General features: G+C 32.0%; 2 protein-coding genes across 2 annotated transcripts; both read left to right on the forward strand.

Annotated features, from left to right (window-relative positions):
- Positions 1-966: 966 nt before the first annotated feature.
- On the forward strand, positions 967-1905 carry LOC119542098 (olfactory receptor 6C1). The gene has a single exon (XM_037846602.1). It carries the CDS (start codon positions 967-969, stop codon positions 1903-1905), a length of 939 nt encoding a protein of 312 aa, XP_037702530.1.
- An 11056-nt stretch (positions 1906-12961) lies between these two features.
- Positions 12962-13895, forward strand: LOC119542495 (olfactory receptor 6C3-like). The gene is given in 2 exon segments (XM_037847302.1): positions 12962-13074; positions 13076-13895. Coding segments are annotated over 2 exon segments (933 nt in total).
- The last annotated feature ends 2428 nt before the right edge of the window (positions 13896-16323 follow it).

Raw genomic sequence — 16323 nt, forward strand, 5'->3', positions numbered from 1 at the left:
TCCCTATGGAATATAAATGGTAATATCTTTTAAATTTTATTTAAGTAAAGAAAAATGTAAACTTGCCATTCAAAAACATATTAAATAAATAAATAATTTAAAATCAGTATTGATGGATACACCTATCCACCTACCTCTTTGACTGCAGGTAATTCTTCTGTTATAATAATAATAATAATAATAATAATAGTAATAGTTATTGTTTTATATAGTAAGGCAAATAGGGTATCTAGGAATAAGGTGATAATGATGGCACTAGGTAGGCAGAACTGTCATGACATACTGTGAGGTATTCAGATGCAATTGTTTTCAGTTTTAAGTCCTTCCAGTTACTCTCACTGTTGATTTCTGCTCTCCCTCTCCTCTATCCCTAAAATCTGAGGTTATTTGTGCCAATGGCTTCAGTATCTATGACTTTCAATAAGGTAGTAGGAGTTAGGAAAGCTGAATATCACTAAAAGTGGATAGATGGCTAAGGACAAAAGGGTCACCATTAAAAATTTTAAAATATCCCTCCCAATTAAATTAAATCTTGAATTTACATATTTGCCTCTGATGTGATAGAGTGGTAAAATCTACTACATTAATGAGAAAAATAGCTAAGGAGATTTTACTGGGGTTGGAGTCACAAAACAAAGCTTGTTCTCATGCAGGAAGGAACCTTGTGGACACTTCTTTTTGAAAGTTAAAGGCTATGTTAAAATTGTGATAATGAAACACTTTTAGGTTTGTTTTACTTTACCCTGCCTTAGCCCAGGAGTTCTCACCTTTAACAGAGAGGAAATTAAAAGCTCTTTGTTATTATCAGGTTGCTTTAAATTTCCCTTGAAGGTGGATTGTCATACCACTTCAGCCAAATTCCAGAGCCATGCTTGGATGTTTTGTGAATCCACTCATCTCTTCAAGGCTATTTTTGTGCTTTCTTCTATAGGCCTAGGAGGAGTAATAGAAATAAGCAACTCAAGAATGAGAAACTACACAGAAATAACTGAGTTTATCCTCTTGGGATTGTCAGATGACCCAAAGCTTCAGGTCATGATTTTTGTCTTTCTGTTCATCACCTACATGCTCAGCATCACTGGGAACCTGACCATTATCACCCTCACCCTGGTGGACTCCCAGCTCCAGACACCCATGTATTTCTTTCTCAGGAATTTCTCCTTATTAGAAGTTTCATTCACAACTGTCAGCATACCCAAGTTCCTGGGCACCATTGTAACAGGAAATAAAACTATTTCCTTTAATGATTGCATTGCACAATTATTTTTTTTCATTCTCTTGGGGGTTACTGAATTTTACCTTCTGGCTGCCATGTCTTATGACCGTTATATTGCCATCTGCAAACCCCTGCATTACGTGTCCATCATGAATCGCCAAGTATGCACATTGCTTGTCTTCTCTTCATGGCTGACTTCATTCTTAATCATATTCCCAGCACTCCTATTGGTCTTAAAGCTCGATTACTGCAGTTCCAATGTTATTGACCATTTTACCTGTGATTATTTTCCCCTGCTGCAACTTTCTTGTTCAGACACGCAATTCCTAGAGATAATGGGTTTTTCCTGTGCTGTGTTCACTCTAATGTTCACTTTGGCATTAATAATTTTGTCCTACATATACATCATCAGGACAATTTTGAAGATTCCTTCTACCAGTCAGAGGACAAAGGCTTTTTCCACATGTTCTTCCCACATGATTGTCATTTCCATCTCTTATGGCAGCTGCATTTTCATGTACATTAAACCCTCTGCAAAAGACAGGGTGTCTCTAAGCAAGGGAGTAGCTGTGCTAAACACCTCAGTAGCCCCCATGCTGAACCCCTTCATCTACAGCCTACGCAATGAACAGGTGAAGCGAGCCTTCATGGACATGGCGAGGAAGACTGTATTTTTCACAAGCAAGTGAAAAGACATGGTGTCATGATTTAGAGGCATAATGAACAGCAATTTAAAAAATAAACGTGAATTGTGAGTAGACTGTTTAAATCAAAATGGCCTCCCTATAAGTTTTACCCATTCTCTTTTGCTTTTCTAGCCGTTTTCTAGCAATTTCTCAACCCATTTGACATATTTGCTTATGTCTTTTTGACTTTCCCTTATTTTTCACAATATTGTTAATTACAACTTCCTCAACATTACCTATTTTGAAAAGTAAAATTTTGTTTTGAATTTTGTTCAGGAAAAAAAAAAATGATTCCCAGAAATACAGGGGCCACTTTATAAATATTGATATGATATATCACCTACTATACAAAAGAAATATAGTTTTGTGATTTAAATTTATTTTCTACAGAAGTTCCCTTCTCCATCTTGCAGTTTTTATAGGAAATATGTAGGGAAAATGTCATATAATTTAAAGAGAAAGGTAAGTATATTTGAAACAAAGCTAAATCATTTGCCATTACTCATCTTAATAAGGTATGTCCATATAATTTATCTATTAATAAAGAAGCATAGACCATTTTCAATGTATACTCTTTTAGATATAGTCACTAAATAGATCTCCATATTTCTAAATCCTATAATACCTTGAAGGATAGGTTGATTTATAGATTTGGTAGGTAGGTAGGTAGATAGATAGATAGATAGATAGATAGATAGATAGATAGATATAGACAGATATGTGCTGTCAAAATTAATGAAGAAATAGATATTAGATCCATAAGATAAATTGACTTTCTGTAATTGAGGAGAATTAAGCTCCTTTCTTACTATCATTAGCTAAAGAAATCTTACATAATTCCATCTCAAGTTTTGGGCAAGTTTGAAAGAGGTTATTTATCCTATATAAAATAATGAAAGGTTAAATTTCATGGAAAATAAAACTTTGCAACAAAACAAAATTCTCCACTATGCATAAAATTAGGATTTCATATGTTAAAATTTTCTTTTCTAGTCATTATATTTAAGGCATTAATAAATTCTAAAAGTATTTAGACAACAGATATATGTGTATGTGTATTTTTCTATCAGTCTTGTTTCACAGAGGTAAAAATAGATAGAAATGAATATGTTTGTGTATATATAAAAATGTATTTTTATATATTAATTATTTAATCTTCCATGAAGTCAAATGTTCATGATAATGAATTATAGCTACTAAAAAATACTGTAAATTTAATCAACCTTTTTGTAATAGAATTTAGAATTTCATCAATTCAGTAGTGCAAAATTCTTAAGAGATTTTTGCAATCATCAATTGAGATACTTAGCACAAAATAGAAGTTCGAAGAAACACAAAGAAAATTCAATAGCAGATTAGGAGGAGACACTTTCCTTTTAATTGGAGATACCTATACAGACTTGAGAAAGAAGAGTGGATGTTTACAAAATACTGAGAAATGAATTATACATTAACAGAATGTATGGAAAAGAATTCCAGATTGGGAGCAATTTTTAAAAGACAGAGAGTTGATAGAGTCCATGCTTGGTAAGTACGTAGCAGATTTTTAAAATTTAACATTTACAAAATTTACAAATACCCTAAATCCACCATGGAACCACTCCTCCTTCCTCCCACTTCCCATCACCTGGTAAGCTTGAATCTAATTTCCATTTCTATGAATTTGATATTTCTAGATATTTCATGAAGTGAAATCATACAGTATTTGTCCTTATGCACCTTGCTACATCCCTCAGTATAATGTTTTCAGTTTATTGTAGCTTGTTTAAGAACTGCATTCCTTATTACAGCTGAATAATATTTCATTGTTTGTATGTATCAAATATTGTTTATCCATCCAACTGTTAATGGACACTTTGTTTCCATCTTTGGTGTTTTGTGAATAAAGCTGCTGTAAATATTGATGTACAAATTATGTTTCTTTCCCTATTTTCAATTCATTTGGGTATATACCTACGAGTGGAATTGCCAGATAATTCTATATTTAGCTTTTTGAGGACTTGTTATACTGCTTATCACAGATCACAGAGGCTCTACCATTTTACATTCACACCAGAAATGCACAATGCTTCCAGTTTCACCATATCCTTCCACTTCCTCTGCAGCCTCATGAATACTTAGTTTTTATTTGTAAATAATAGATATGCTTGTAGTTGTGAAGTGGTATCTCATTGTGATTTGATTTATATTTCCTTAATTTCTAATGATGCTGAGCATGTTTTCATATGCTTATTAGCCATCTGTATATTCTCTTGGAAAAATGTCTGTTCAAGTCCATTGTCCCTTTATATATTGTGTTGTATGTCTTGTTGTTGGGTTGTAAGAGATCTTTATAATTCCTGGATATTAATCCCTTATCAGATATATGATTTGCAGCTATTTATTCCCATCCTGTAGGTTGTTTTATTGCTTTCTTGATAAATCGTTTGATGCACTAATTTTAAAAATTTTGATGGAGTCCAATTTACCTACTGTTTCTTTTGTTGTTCATGCTTTTTGGTGACATATCCAAGATTTCATTTTGCCAAATACCCAGTCATTTAGATTTGCATGCATGTTATCATCTGAGAATTTTATGATTTAGCTTTTATATTTGGGTCTTTGATGCATTTAGTGTTAAATTTTGTATATGGTATGATGTAGGGTCCACTTTCATTATTTTACATGCGGATAACAAATTTTCTCAAACCATTTGTTGAAGAGATTGTTCTTTCCCCTTTATCATAATTGCATGTACTTAGCATCCTTGTTGAAAATCAGTTGGCCATATATGTTTGGGTCTATCTATTTCTAGGCATTCAAATTTTTTTTCATTAGTTTATTTGCCAAATTTTCTGCCCAGTACCACTGTTTTGAATACTATAGCTTGGTAGCAAGTTTTGAAATCAGGTTGTATGAATCCTCCAACTTTGTTCTTTCTCAAAATTGTTTCGGTTAGTCAGTGCTCAGGGCCCCATAAGAATCTGATGGTCAGTTTTTCAATTTCTGCAAAACAGGCTGCAGGATTTTTGATAGGGATTGCATTGAATCTGTGATCACTTTGGGCTGTATTGGTATCATAACAATATTAAATCTTCCAATCCATGAAAACAGGTTGCCTCGCAATTTATTTAGTTCTTTAATTTATCTCACCAAGGTTTTGTAGATTACAGTGTGCAAGTCTTTTTCATCCTTAGTTAAATTTATCCCTCAATATTTTATTATTTTAAATGCTATTGTAAAAGGTATTTTCCTAAATTCTTCTTCAAATTGTTCATTGCTAGTGTATAGAGACAAGGTTGATTTTTGCATGTTGATCTTGTATGCTTCAACTTTGCTGAACTGATTTATTATCTTTAGCAGCTTTTGCATGGATCCCTTTGGATGTTCTATATGTAAGATAATGCCATCTGTGAATACAGATAGCTTTATGATTATTTTCCAACCTGAATACCATTTATTTATTTATTTATTTTTCTTGCCTAATTTCTCTGGCTGAAATTTCATTTGAAAGTAAAAGGATGGAAAATATATCTCATGAAAAGAAAGCTGGAATGCCTATTCTAATATCATGCAAAAGGGACTTTAAGTAAAAACAGGCAAACAATAAAACAAGTGTTATAAGCGATAAGAAAAGAATATTTATTGATAGAAGGGTCAATTCAAGAAGAAGATACAATAATTATATCTACACATAACAACAGGGCCCCAAAATTCCTGAAGGAAACATTGGCAGAATTGAAGAGAGACATAGACAGTTCTACAATAATAGCTGGATACTTCAATATACCACTTTCAATAGTAGATAGAAAATCTAGTCAGAAGACTGAAAAATGAAAGAGAGAATTTGAACAACACTATAAGCCAACTCAAGATAACAGATATAAATAGAACACTCCATCCAACAATAGCAGAATACACATTCTTTTCAAGTGCACATAGATCATGCTCAAAGATAGACCATAGGTAGGGCATAAGATTAATCTCAATAAATATTAAAAATATTGAAATAGAAAAGTACATTCTCTGACCACAAAGGAATGAAGCTAGAAATCAAAGGAGAAGGAAAAGTGGAAAATTTGCAAATATCTAGAAATTAAACAGCACAGTCTTAAACAGCAAGTGGGTGAAATAAGAAATCAAAAGGGAAATAAGGTAATAGAGATGAAATAAAATGAAAACACAACATTCCAAAACTTCTTGGATTCAATGAAGGCAATACTCACAGGGAAATATCTAGCTATGAATAACAATATAAAATGAAAAAAGGTTTCAAATCAATAACCTATCTTCAAATATTGAGGTACTAGAAAAAGAAGAACGAAGTAGATGGAAAGTTAGCAGAAGAAAGACAGTTAAGATTAGAACAGAGATAAATGGATTTGAGAATAGAAAAACAATAGAGAGAATCAATGAAACTAAAAGTTCTTAGAAAATATAAAAAAATGACAACCCTTTAGCTAGACTGACAAAGAAAAAAAGAGACAAGGTACAAATAACTAAAATCAGAAAGGAAAATGGTGACATCATTAAACTTAAAGAAACAAAAATGATTACAAAAGAATACTATGAAAAATTGCATGGTAAAAAAATTAGACAATCTAGATGAAATGGAAAATTTCCTAGGAACACAAAAATTGCCTACTGTGACTCAAGAAGAAATGGAAAATCTCAAGAGACCTCTAACAAATACAGAGATTTTAATTAATAAACAAAAACTTTCCCCAAAAGAATATTCCAGGACCAGATGCCTTCATTGATGAATTCTAGAAAACATTTAATAAGAATTAACACCAATCCTTCTCAAGCTCTTTCAAATAATTAAAGAGGAGGGAACACTTCCTAATTCATTCCATAAGGTCAACACTACCCTGATACTAAAGGCAGATAATGATATCACTGAAATGAAAATGAGAGCATTTCCCTTATAAATAGAGATGCAAAATCTGTAAGAAAATACTAGTGAACCAAATGCAGCAGCATATTAAAAACATACACCGTGAGCAAGTGGAATCTTTCTCAAGAATGCAAAAGTACTTCATTGTACAAAAATCAATCAGTGAAATATACCACATAAATAAAATGAAGAGAGACAACTATGTGATTATTGCAATAGATGAGAAAAAGGCATTTGACAAAAATCAACACTATTTCATGATTAAAATGCTCAGAAACTAGGAATAGAAAGGAACTTTCCAACATGACATAGCGTAGCAATATTGGAAATCAGGCCACATAAGAGTGACAAGCCAGGGAAAAATTATAAAATCCCTTGAAGACCATTCTGAAATATTGCATTGTATGTGGAAATTGATTTAGAATTGATTTATTATTAAAGAATGGTATTTAATAATTTAATAACCAAATTTAATATATTTTTAGATACTTTCTACTAGTCAACCCTGTGCACTAGTGTGACAAACACAGGTAAGACTGGGAAGTTGAAGTCAATGAAATTTTCCCTTGTCTGAGCATGTGTTAATTTTTAGCTCAAATTTTCATCAGATTGTATAGATTAATTTGGGGGTATTATTTCTTTCTGTATTTATAAGAATTGTGACAAATGAGTATGCCTGCATTTACTCTTTATCATGATAATATATTTCTTTATTATTCTTCAGGAGATCACTGTCTCCTGAGTTTGGACTTCCTAATTGAATATGTGCATTTTACTCCTGTGGTTAATAAATAGTACAGGTCTTTGTTTTACCATTTACTAGCTTGATGATCTTGCCAATAAGCTCCACTTCTGAGATATTAAATTAAATTTACAGAATAATAAGCAAAATATTGCAATTACATGGATGAGCTCAATAACTAGTGGGTTAATTAGACATCTTTCTGTGGGATTTTCAATACAGGATGAATAAGTATCACTAAAATCAATTATGAAAAAGCACTGGAAGTAGGAGCATGATGTCCAATCATGATTCCACAAGAAATTCTTAAAATAATTGGGTCTTTAATGATTTCAATTTAATAAATTTTACTTTTGTATTTTGAATATGTTCTAAATATTATTTGTAATTGAAGCACTCAGTCTACTTTCTAAGCAAAGTGAAGTCTTGTAGCTGAACTGTATTTCATTGGTTTAAGGCATAGGTAATAATCATTCTCAAATACCTTGGATATAATTGAAAAATTATTTTTTTTTAAAAAAGTGACCTACTAGCTTGTACATAGGAGTGTGCCAGAGATGAATTGTTCTAAATTAAAAATGAAATATTGGGAGGCCTGAAGAAAAGCTGGAGAAGTGGTAGGAACCAGGAATCAAGAAGGTTATGTAGAAATCAAGAGGGTGAGGGAAGGATTGAGGAAGAAAGACAGGAGATTTAGCATCTCAGAGTCTGATTGAAGATATTGTGGAAAAGAAGTGTGAGTAATGTGGACATTTCAAGTGAAATGCTGTTCTTCGTGTGATGTAAACTCACCCTTCTTGCCTCTAGAAATTTCAGTAAGGCTACATCACTTACAAATACACATATAATGGAGAAAAAATACTTCACCTTATTTCTGCCTCAATATGCTTATCTGTACACTATACTTAACTAATACTTTGTCACAAATCAGATAATATTAGTTAAGTGTGTAGTCAATATCTAGTAAGTAATAAAATCAAAAAACTTTGCCATATGTACTATTGTTAAACAGATAAAGAAAGAAAATATGCAAACAATCACTATTTACACTGCTAAAATAAAGGTAAAGGAATATAGTTTTCATAAATAGAAAATCAGTTTCAGCATAACTACTACAATATGTTGAGTAAATATTTTCAATGTCCATTTTAATGTTATGTCAATAATAAACTCATTACATGCCAATATCTCTTTATGCTCCTAGGGTTTAACTCAGAAGTTTGATCATTCTTTCCTATTTTGTTTCTTCTGCCCCACTTTCAAAAGTTCTTATCTTTAAAGCCCATAAGTAATTCACAGTCCTCATATCAAATACATATATGCTATAGTTCTCTATTTATAACTATGAAGAAAATAAAGAATATTATTAAATATAAAATTTTATACATATCATGCAAATATGACATTTTTCTAATTATAAAATGTATGTTGCCAATAGAAAAATGAATATAAAGAAGGTAAAAATAACCACATGCCAGATTTTCAAATGTTTAATTTTTTGCTTCATATCTTTTGTCACAGTAAGAGGATATCACATGTGCAACTTTAAACTGAGGGGGTCAATGAAAGTAAATGATACAGTGAAGGAAAGAATTCCAAGAGAAATGCATGTAATATGTAGCAAATCTTGCTATATCATTAGTCTTGGACCCTGAGATTGTAAGCCATAGAATTTTCCCTAAATATAAAAGGACTGATACAGGGAGATAACATGGAAATGAATTCTAGGAAATACAACTGCTCAGGGAATCTAAATCATCTTTCAATATCTTCTTTACTATATTTTTCTTTCTATGTATGCTTCATTATATTTTATTTCTAGAGATGGTCTTCTTTTCAGAGTTCTTGATTTATTGTCCCCTAACTCTCAAATTTGCCTTCTATTTTTACAGCTCCAGTGTCCATAAAGCTTTCTGTTTCTGAATTTCTTATTTGAAATTTAATGCTCATAATCCAAATGAAACAGTTCAAAAACAACCACCACTCACTATTCCACCAACTATGGCCACAGAATATAATCAATTAATGAAATAAGGGCACTTGGGGCATCATTTTAGTGGCCATGTGGGTGGGAGTAATGGGGAAGGGCTTTTAGAAATCTGTGATTATATGATAAAAGTTGTGGTGAAATGATTTTCTAAATCACAAAATATTAAACAAATATTTATTGTCTTTATTATAACTAAATTTAGTTTTAAACAAATTTTTATTACATCCCATAACTTTCCCACTTATTAGGAATGTATGCACTATAAATATAAATGATTTTTGCAGGGAGAATTAGCATAAAGCAAAACACTTATTCATTCATCGAATATTTATTGGATGCCCCCATGTCACCTCATTCTCCTAAGTGCCATAAAGCAGGAAAATACAGACAAGGGTCCTAATTTGTATTGTGGGAGAGATGACACACAGAGGATAAGTGAAATTTGAGGAGGGGTGGGGAAAGTGAGATAATGGGAAGAGAGAAAGTGATACATGCAGTTTTCTGTAGAAATAGTGTTTCATTTAGAAATAAAATCAAGTAAAAAGTCCCCTGAATCAGGAATGCACTTGATATGTTCCATGAGCAGCAGGGAGGCAAGTGTGACTGAAGTTCAGTGAATGAGGAAAAGTGAGGGGTGATATAAGAGCTATTGTCAGAGTCTGCACCATTGTGGATCTTTATAATCATGTTATATTTTAGTCAGTATTAGAAGGGAAGTCATGGGAAGATTTGAACCCAGGTGTTTTATGTCTGACTTCTAGTTTGAAAAGATTATGCTGGCTGATATGTGTGGATGTGTGTGTGTGTGTGTGTGTGTATGTGTGTGTGTGATCTAAAATATTGATCCATTATAAGTAAACAACATAGTGTTAAGAGATGAACACACACAAAAAATTGCTATGTAGAAAGTCTGTTTTATAGGTTCTATGTAATATACAAGAAGGTATACAACCCCATATAAGCCCTTAATATGTTGCCCATTTCAGAAGACAATTTATTCATACTAGAAATCTAAAGTATTTTCTATTGTCTCATTGTGGTACAATTGAAAAGTTCTCAACTTTAGGGTTGCAAAAATTAAAGGGATATGACACACCAAGTCCTCAAAGAGCAGGTGCACAATTTCTAAAAAATACTCCTTATCAGTAATTGAAAAATCAAATGCCATATCATACCATCATATACCCAGTGTCACATGATTTATGCATTTGTCTCATTTACCTCAATAATCGTGCTTTCTTATATTTTCTTAATACTTAAAAAAAGATCAATATCAATGATTCATCAGTATCTTTTAATGATGTCTCTTCTTGGCAGTCTTTATTTACTTCATGAATTCCTCTTAGCCAAAAAGAGAGAAACAAATAAAAAGTCCACTTCCATTTGTATGAGATACAGAGAGGAACATTTCTTAAGTCATATTTTTCAAAGCAACATTTGTAGGCTCTATCTGAAGGCTAGGGAAAATACTACTTTTATTTCAGTCATATATAATCAGAGGATTACAATATTTATTTAAAATGCCTGAATGAATGCAAAGAAAATGCTTTAATCAGTTTTTGTGTATTATATGAAAAAGGACAAAAGGAAGAGTGCCTTGCTAGACAACCCAGGTGCTGCGATAGTACATGGAGCTAAGGAGAGAGAGAAAAAGCAGGAAAGAGCTATACCATATTAAAATATCCCAACAATGCATAATAGTATGGGCCAAATATGACTAGTCTAGAAGCAAGGCAAACTATAATCCTTGAAAGCTAATACAAAGTTAACTCACCATACTTGTTTTGAGAAGACAATGGGGACTAAACAAATTATTAACTCATCTTACTAGTTCTGGAATTATATGACTATTTAATCAAACAGACAGTAGAAATTCAGAAAAAGCATCAAGAACAAGGAAGTAAGTAAATGTGTTATTCTTCAATATGCTAATGTTGCATTTTATTCAAACATGATAAAATATTTTGCATATATTTTGTGGACTTACAGCCTTTCTGATATTGATAAATAAATATTATTGCCAAGATCACAACCCAGGTGCTGCGTTAGTATAAGGAGTATAAGGTGAGAGAGGAAAAGCAGGAATCCCAAAGCAGGAGCACAGCAGTAAGTCTCGAATTGTTCATTTAATTTTTCTAAATTTGAGTGTAATTCTTTGATGGTAATAGGATTATAAAAAAGGCAACCCTATATGAAAGATTATTTGTTTCACATAACTTTTCATTTTTTTGGTTAGAGAAGTTGTAGGTTTACAGAAAAATCATGCATAAAATGCAAAGCTCCCATATAGGACCCTGCTATCAACACCTTGCACTATTGTGGTATTTATAACAATTCATGAAAGGATATTTTTATAATTCTGCTATTAACTGTAGTCCATCATTTAGGGTTCACTGTGAACATTTAAAAAAATATTCTAGTAAAACGTAAACAACTTAAATAGCCCTTTTAACCACATTCACATATATAATTCAGTGCTACCCAAATAGAAACTCTGTAGAATTAAAGCATTAATTCCTCATTTCCTATCCCTACCCAGTCCCCTGGTAATCTGTGTTACAGATTCTGACTCTATGAATTTGCTTATTCTAGTTATTTCATATCAGTTAGGCCACACTAAATGTTCTTTGACCATCAACTTGTTCAGTTATGATAACAATATTTTAAAAACTCTACTGGTCCATTGTATGAATTAAATGTTTTCTAGACAATGATTTGCCTTGAAATATGAAATTTCCCTTTCTTGCTTTTTGGTCTTTTATCAGAAAAGGAGAAAAATATACTCTGTGTGTGTATATGTGTGTGCATGAGTGTGATAGTATCAAGCTAACCCTTAAGTAATTTAGGAAAGAATGACAAAGCAACATTCTCACAGATAAATGTGCTTTCTAAAGTGATATGATTACCAGGTGAAAACTTGTTTAACCTTGTGCAAGTTTCCTAAACTAACTGGTTTGAGTTTCCCCAATATAAAATTTGGTATTAGGACTAAATAATATCTGTAGGCCTTTTAAACACTATATTTAGATTATGCTAGAACCCAGGCTCTCTTTTATAATCTTGAGAAATGGAAAAAAAAATCTTAATTGGCACATTTTCATATGTTTTATAAAAGAAACTCAATATTTTAAGAATAATTAGATGCTTAATTTTAAATAAGTATCAGAAGAAACAGCTTTTGTTTAAATGTTAGTAACAGAATTTTTAATCCATGGCCTGTGAAAGGATATTTTCAAAGAAGAGATATCAATATTTATCTTCATAATTTTGTTTTTTTGTTAATGACAGGTAAAGGGGAAATTAGAGTGGATAGCTGAAAAAAACATGTGTTTGATTTCCAGATTAATCATCATGGATATGTGAACAACAATTTCTTATTCTTGTTTTAATATGTTTATGTTCAATAGATCTACAGGGGAAAAAAATATATATATGTATGTATGTATCCGCAATGAAAAACCACACAGAACCCAGGGAATTCATTCTTCTAGGGCTATCAGATGACCCTGAGCTTCAGGTTGTGATTTTTCTCTTTTTAATGATCATGTATATATTAAGCATCACTGTTAACCATCATCACTCTCACCTTGGTGGACTCTCATCTACAGATCCCTATGTATTTCTTCCTCAGGAACTTTTCTGTATTAGAAATATCATTTACAACTGTCTGCATCCCTCAATTCCTCAGCACGATTGTCACCAGAGACAAAACTATTTCATACAATAATTGCACAGCTCAGTTGTTTTTCTTCATCTTCATGGGTATAACTGAATTCTACCTTCTAACTGCCATGTTCTATGACTGCTTTGTAGCCATCTGCAAACTCCTACATTATACAACTATCATGAGCAACAGAGTCTGCACTCTGCTTGTATTTTGTGCTTGGCTGTCAGGATTTCTAAATATTTTCCTACCGGTTATTCTATTCCTCCAGTTGGATTACTGTGGGTCTAATGTTGTCGATCACTTTGCTTGTGACTATTTCCCCCTCTTGCAATTTCTCTGTTCAGACACTTGGCTCCTAGAAGTGATTGGTTTTTACTCTGCAACAGTGATTCTACTTTTCACTTTGGCATTAATTATTCTCTCTTACATGTTCATCATTAAGACAATCCTTAAACTCCCTTCTGCCGGTCAGAGGAAAAAGGCCTTTTCCACTTGTTTCTCTCACATGATTGTCGTCTCCATCTCTTATGGAAGCTGCATCTTCATGTATGTCAACCCTTCAGCCACAGAAAGGGCATCACTGATCAAAGGAGTAGCTATTCTCAATACTTCTGTTGCTCCTATGATGAATCCATTTATATACACTCTGAGGAACCAGCAAGTGAAGCAAGCCTTTAAGGACATGTTCCAAAAGGTTATGTTTTTCTTGGTAAAATGAACGTGTTAGTATTAAATGAATAAAGTTCTTGTTAATGCCTTCTCTTATGCATATCCTCTCAAAACTGTTTGCTTCATTGCAGTTATGCTTTTATTCCCCCTTTTTCCATTTCCATATTAAAATTTCCCCCATATTGCACTCGATAAATTTGATTAAGCTGAATATTGCTTCTGAATTTTATGCAAATTCAAATAGTTTATTCAAATATATTTGAATGTAGTAACCACAACTGGGTTAAAAATTATGGGCTTGAGCAGAAGTGGTTTGTTTTGTAAGCAACGTGGATAATTTAGTTTGATAGAAAGAGCATCAGGATAGATATGGACTTCTGCACTGAACTTTTCTCCTTACCAGGTAGTAGAAATGAATTATCTTTAGGAAATTTTTGTTCCACTTGGCATTTCTGTAAACCAAAAAATCACAATGGCAAGCAGGTGGAATAAAATGTAAATACATAAATGTTTTTAAAAGTTTAGAAAGTCATATATATATTCAGATTTTTATAAAATTTAAAATAATAATAATGAGGAGGAGGAAGAAAAGGAAAAGGAGGAGGAGAAAACCAAGTAATCTTTTCTCAGCAATAACTGTGTTCTAAACCTGTTGTTTTCTGCGTGTTGGATACTTAACCCCTCCAACATCTTTCTAAGCTTCCTAAAATTATTATTCTCATTGGTCAGTGGTATTTTTCAGTAGCTTGATTAATTACTTCCAAAAAATTAAAAATAGATTGAAAGGAGACCATATAAAATAAATAAAGTAAAATGCATAAAACATTCATAACCTGGTGCAAGTTCAATTTTCTGGAAAACTGAGTTTTAATCTGGGGATCTAGAAATGACTTTTGGGTTTATGGGGCTTAGGAAGCAAAAGAACATATGCTGTTAATATTCTACATAAGATTTACTTTGAATTAGGCAACTCATATGCAATATTCTTACAATATCCTGTCGAAAGCAAATATTATTATACTTAATTTATATGTGAAGAAACAGTGAAGTAAAACTTGAGAGTTTTTCAAAGTCATAGAGACGGTAGTTTTCAGAACTGAGATTTAAATTCATTTTTTTCTGACCTAAAATTTCAGGCACATGGAATTACAATCCTCTGACTTTTATTTGTAATAATTTATGCATAGAAGTTCAAGTTAATATTGCAATTGCTAAAAGGTTTTCAAATGTATGCTTAATTCATTCAGGCTATACTTAATTATCTTATGACCGGTGTTGGCAATACCATGATGAAAAAAGTAGGTTTTTTCCTAAATTATCTTAAGTTATAGAGGAAAGAGGAAAGACACATAATCAAAATTTAATTTGATAGATGCACCAATTTAGATTTAAAGCACCCATAGGACTTTAATATTTTATTTATTGTCAAATTCACAATAATTGCTAAATGTGCATTCCTTTTAACTCTAAATTCACAAGCATATGATAAACTTTGTCTTCTTTGGTTGTCAATTGTTATCACTTTCATTACCTTTCCTTGTTATTGTTTTGGGTGTTACTGAGAACCACATTATTTCTTGAGTAAAAAGGGGGAACTGGTAACAGAGTTATGTTGGTCTCCAAGCAGATAAAACTCTTTACATCCAGGCTCTCTCTTGTTCCCACCCTTTACTGTGAACCATGAATTTATCTTTTCTGAGTTTAACCTGTACTACCCCAAACTATTATTCTCCCAGTTCTATTTGAAAGAAGTTATATGAAAGATTGCACTCTAGATTTCTAGGAGATGCCAGACTATTTCAAGTGCTTCTCTTTGCAATCCAGGAACCATATGGATATATTTCACAAAATAAATCCATGCATAAAACAAACAAAAACAGTAACAATTAGTACATATTGAATACTATGAGTTATTTGCTTGTAATTAATAAAATAAATGATTATACATACAACGTTTCTCCTAACTCAATGAACATATATGGGAAGAACAGTTTCCTATAAGCAGAATAAGAACCTTCCAGATATAAATTCTTCCTAATTTTTTCATGCTCATGAAAATTCTGTGACTTATTTCTAAAAATGTTTTTAAAATGTCAGCAAGGAAGCTGATATGTGCTTGCCTTTTGGGAAAAGAGAATATACCACTTCCATCCTATGTGCTTTTAGGAAACAGATACAAAGGTAGACGTTAACATACAGAATTATTTTTATATAAAAGATATTCCAAGTATTATATCGCTATAAACTCTGGGGTCATGCACAACATTTTCTGTAATCCTGGAAGTATTCCTGATGGAAATAATAAATACAATTTTCTTGACAAAGAAAATCAAGATTACAAAGAGTTGTAAAAATGACGGATGAACTGTATGGTGAATCATGGATAAATACATAGAAAGCATCCAAGTAAATATTATTTACTTTTTTTTTTACTTTCTGTAGAAGAGCTGAATTTATTGATTCAAATTATTATACAA

Source organism: Choloepus didactylus, chromosome 8, assembly GCF_015220235.1.
Source record: "Choloepus didactylus isolate mChoDid1 chromosome 8, mChoDid1.pri, whole genome shotgun sequence".
In the NCBI taxonomy this organism is placed as follows: domain Eukaryota; kingdom Metazoa; phylum Chordata; class Mammalia; order Pilosa; family Megalonychidae; genus Choloepus; species Choloepus didactylus.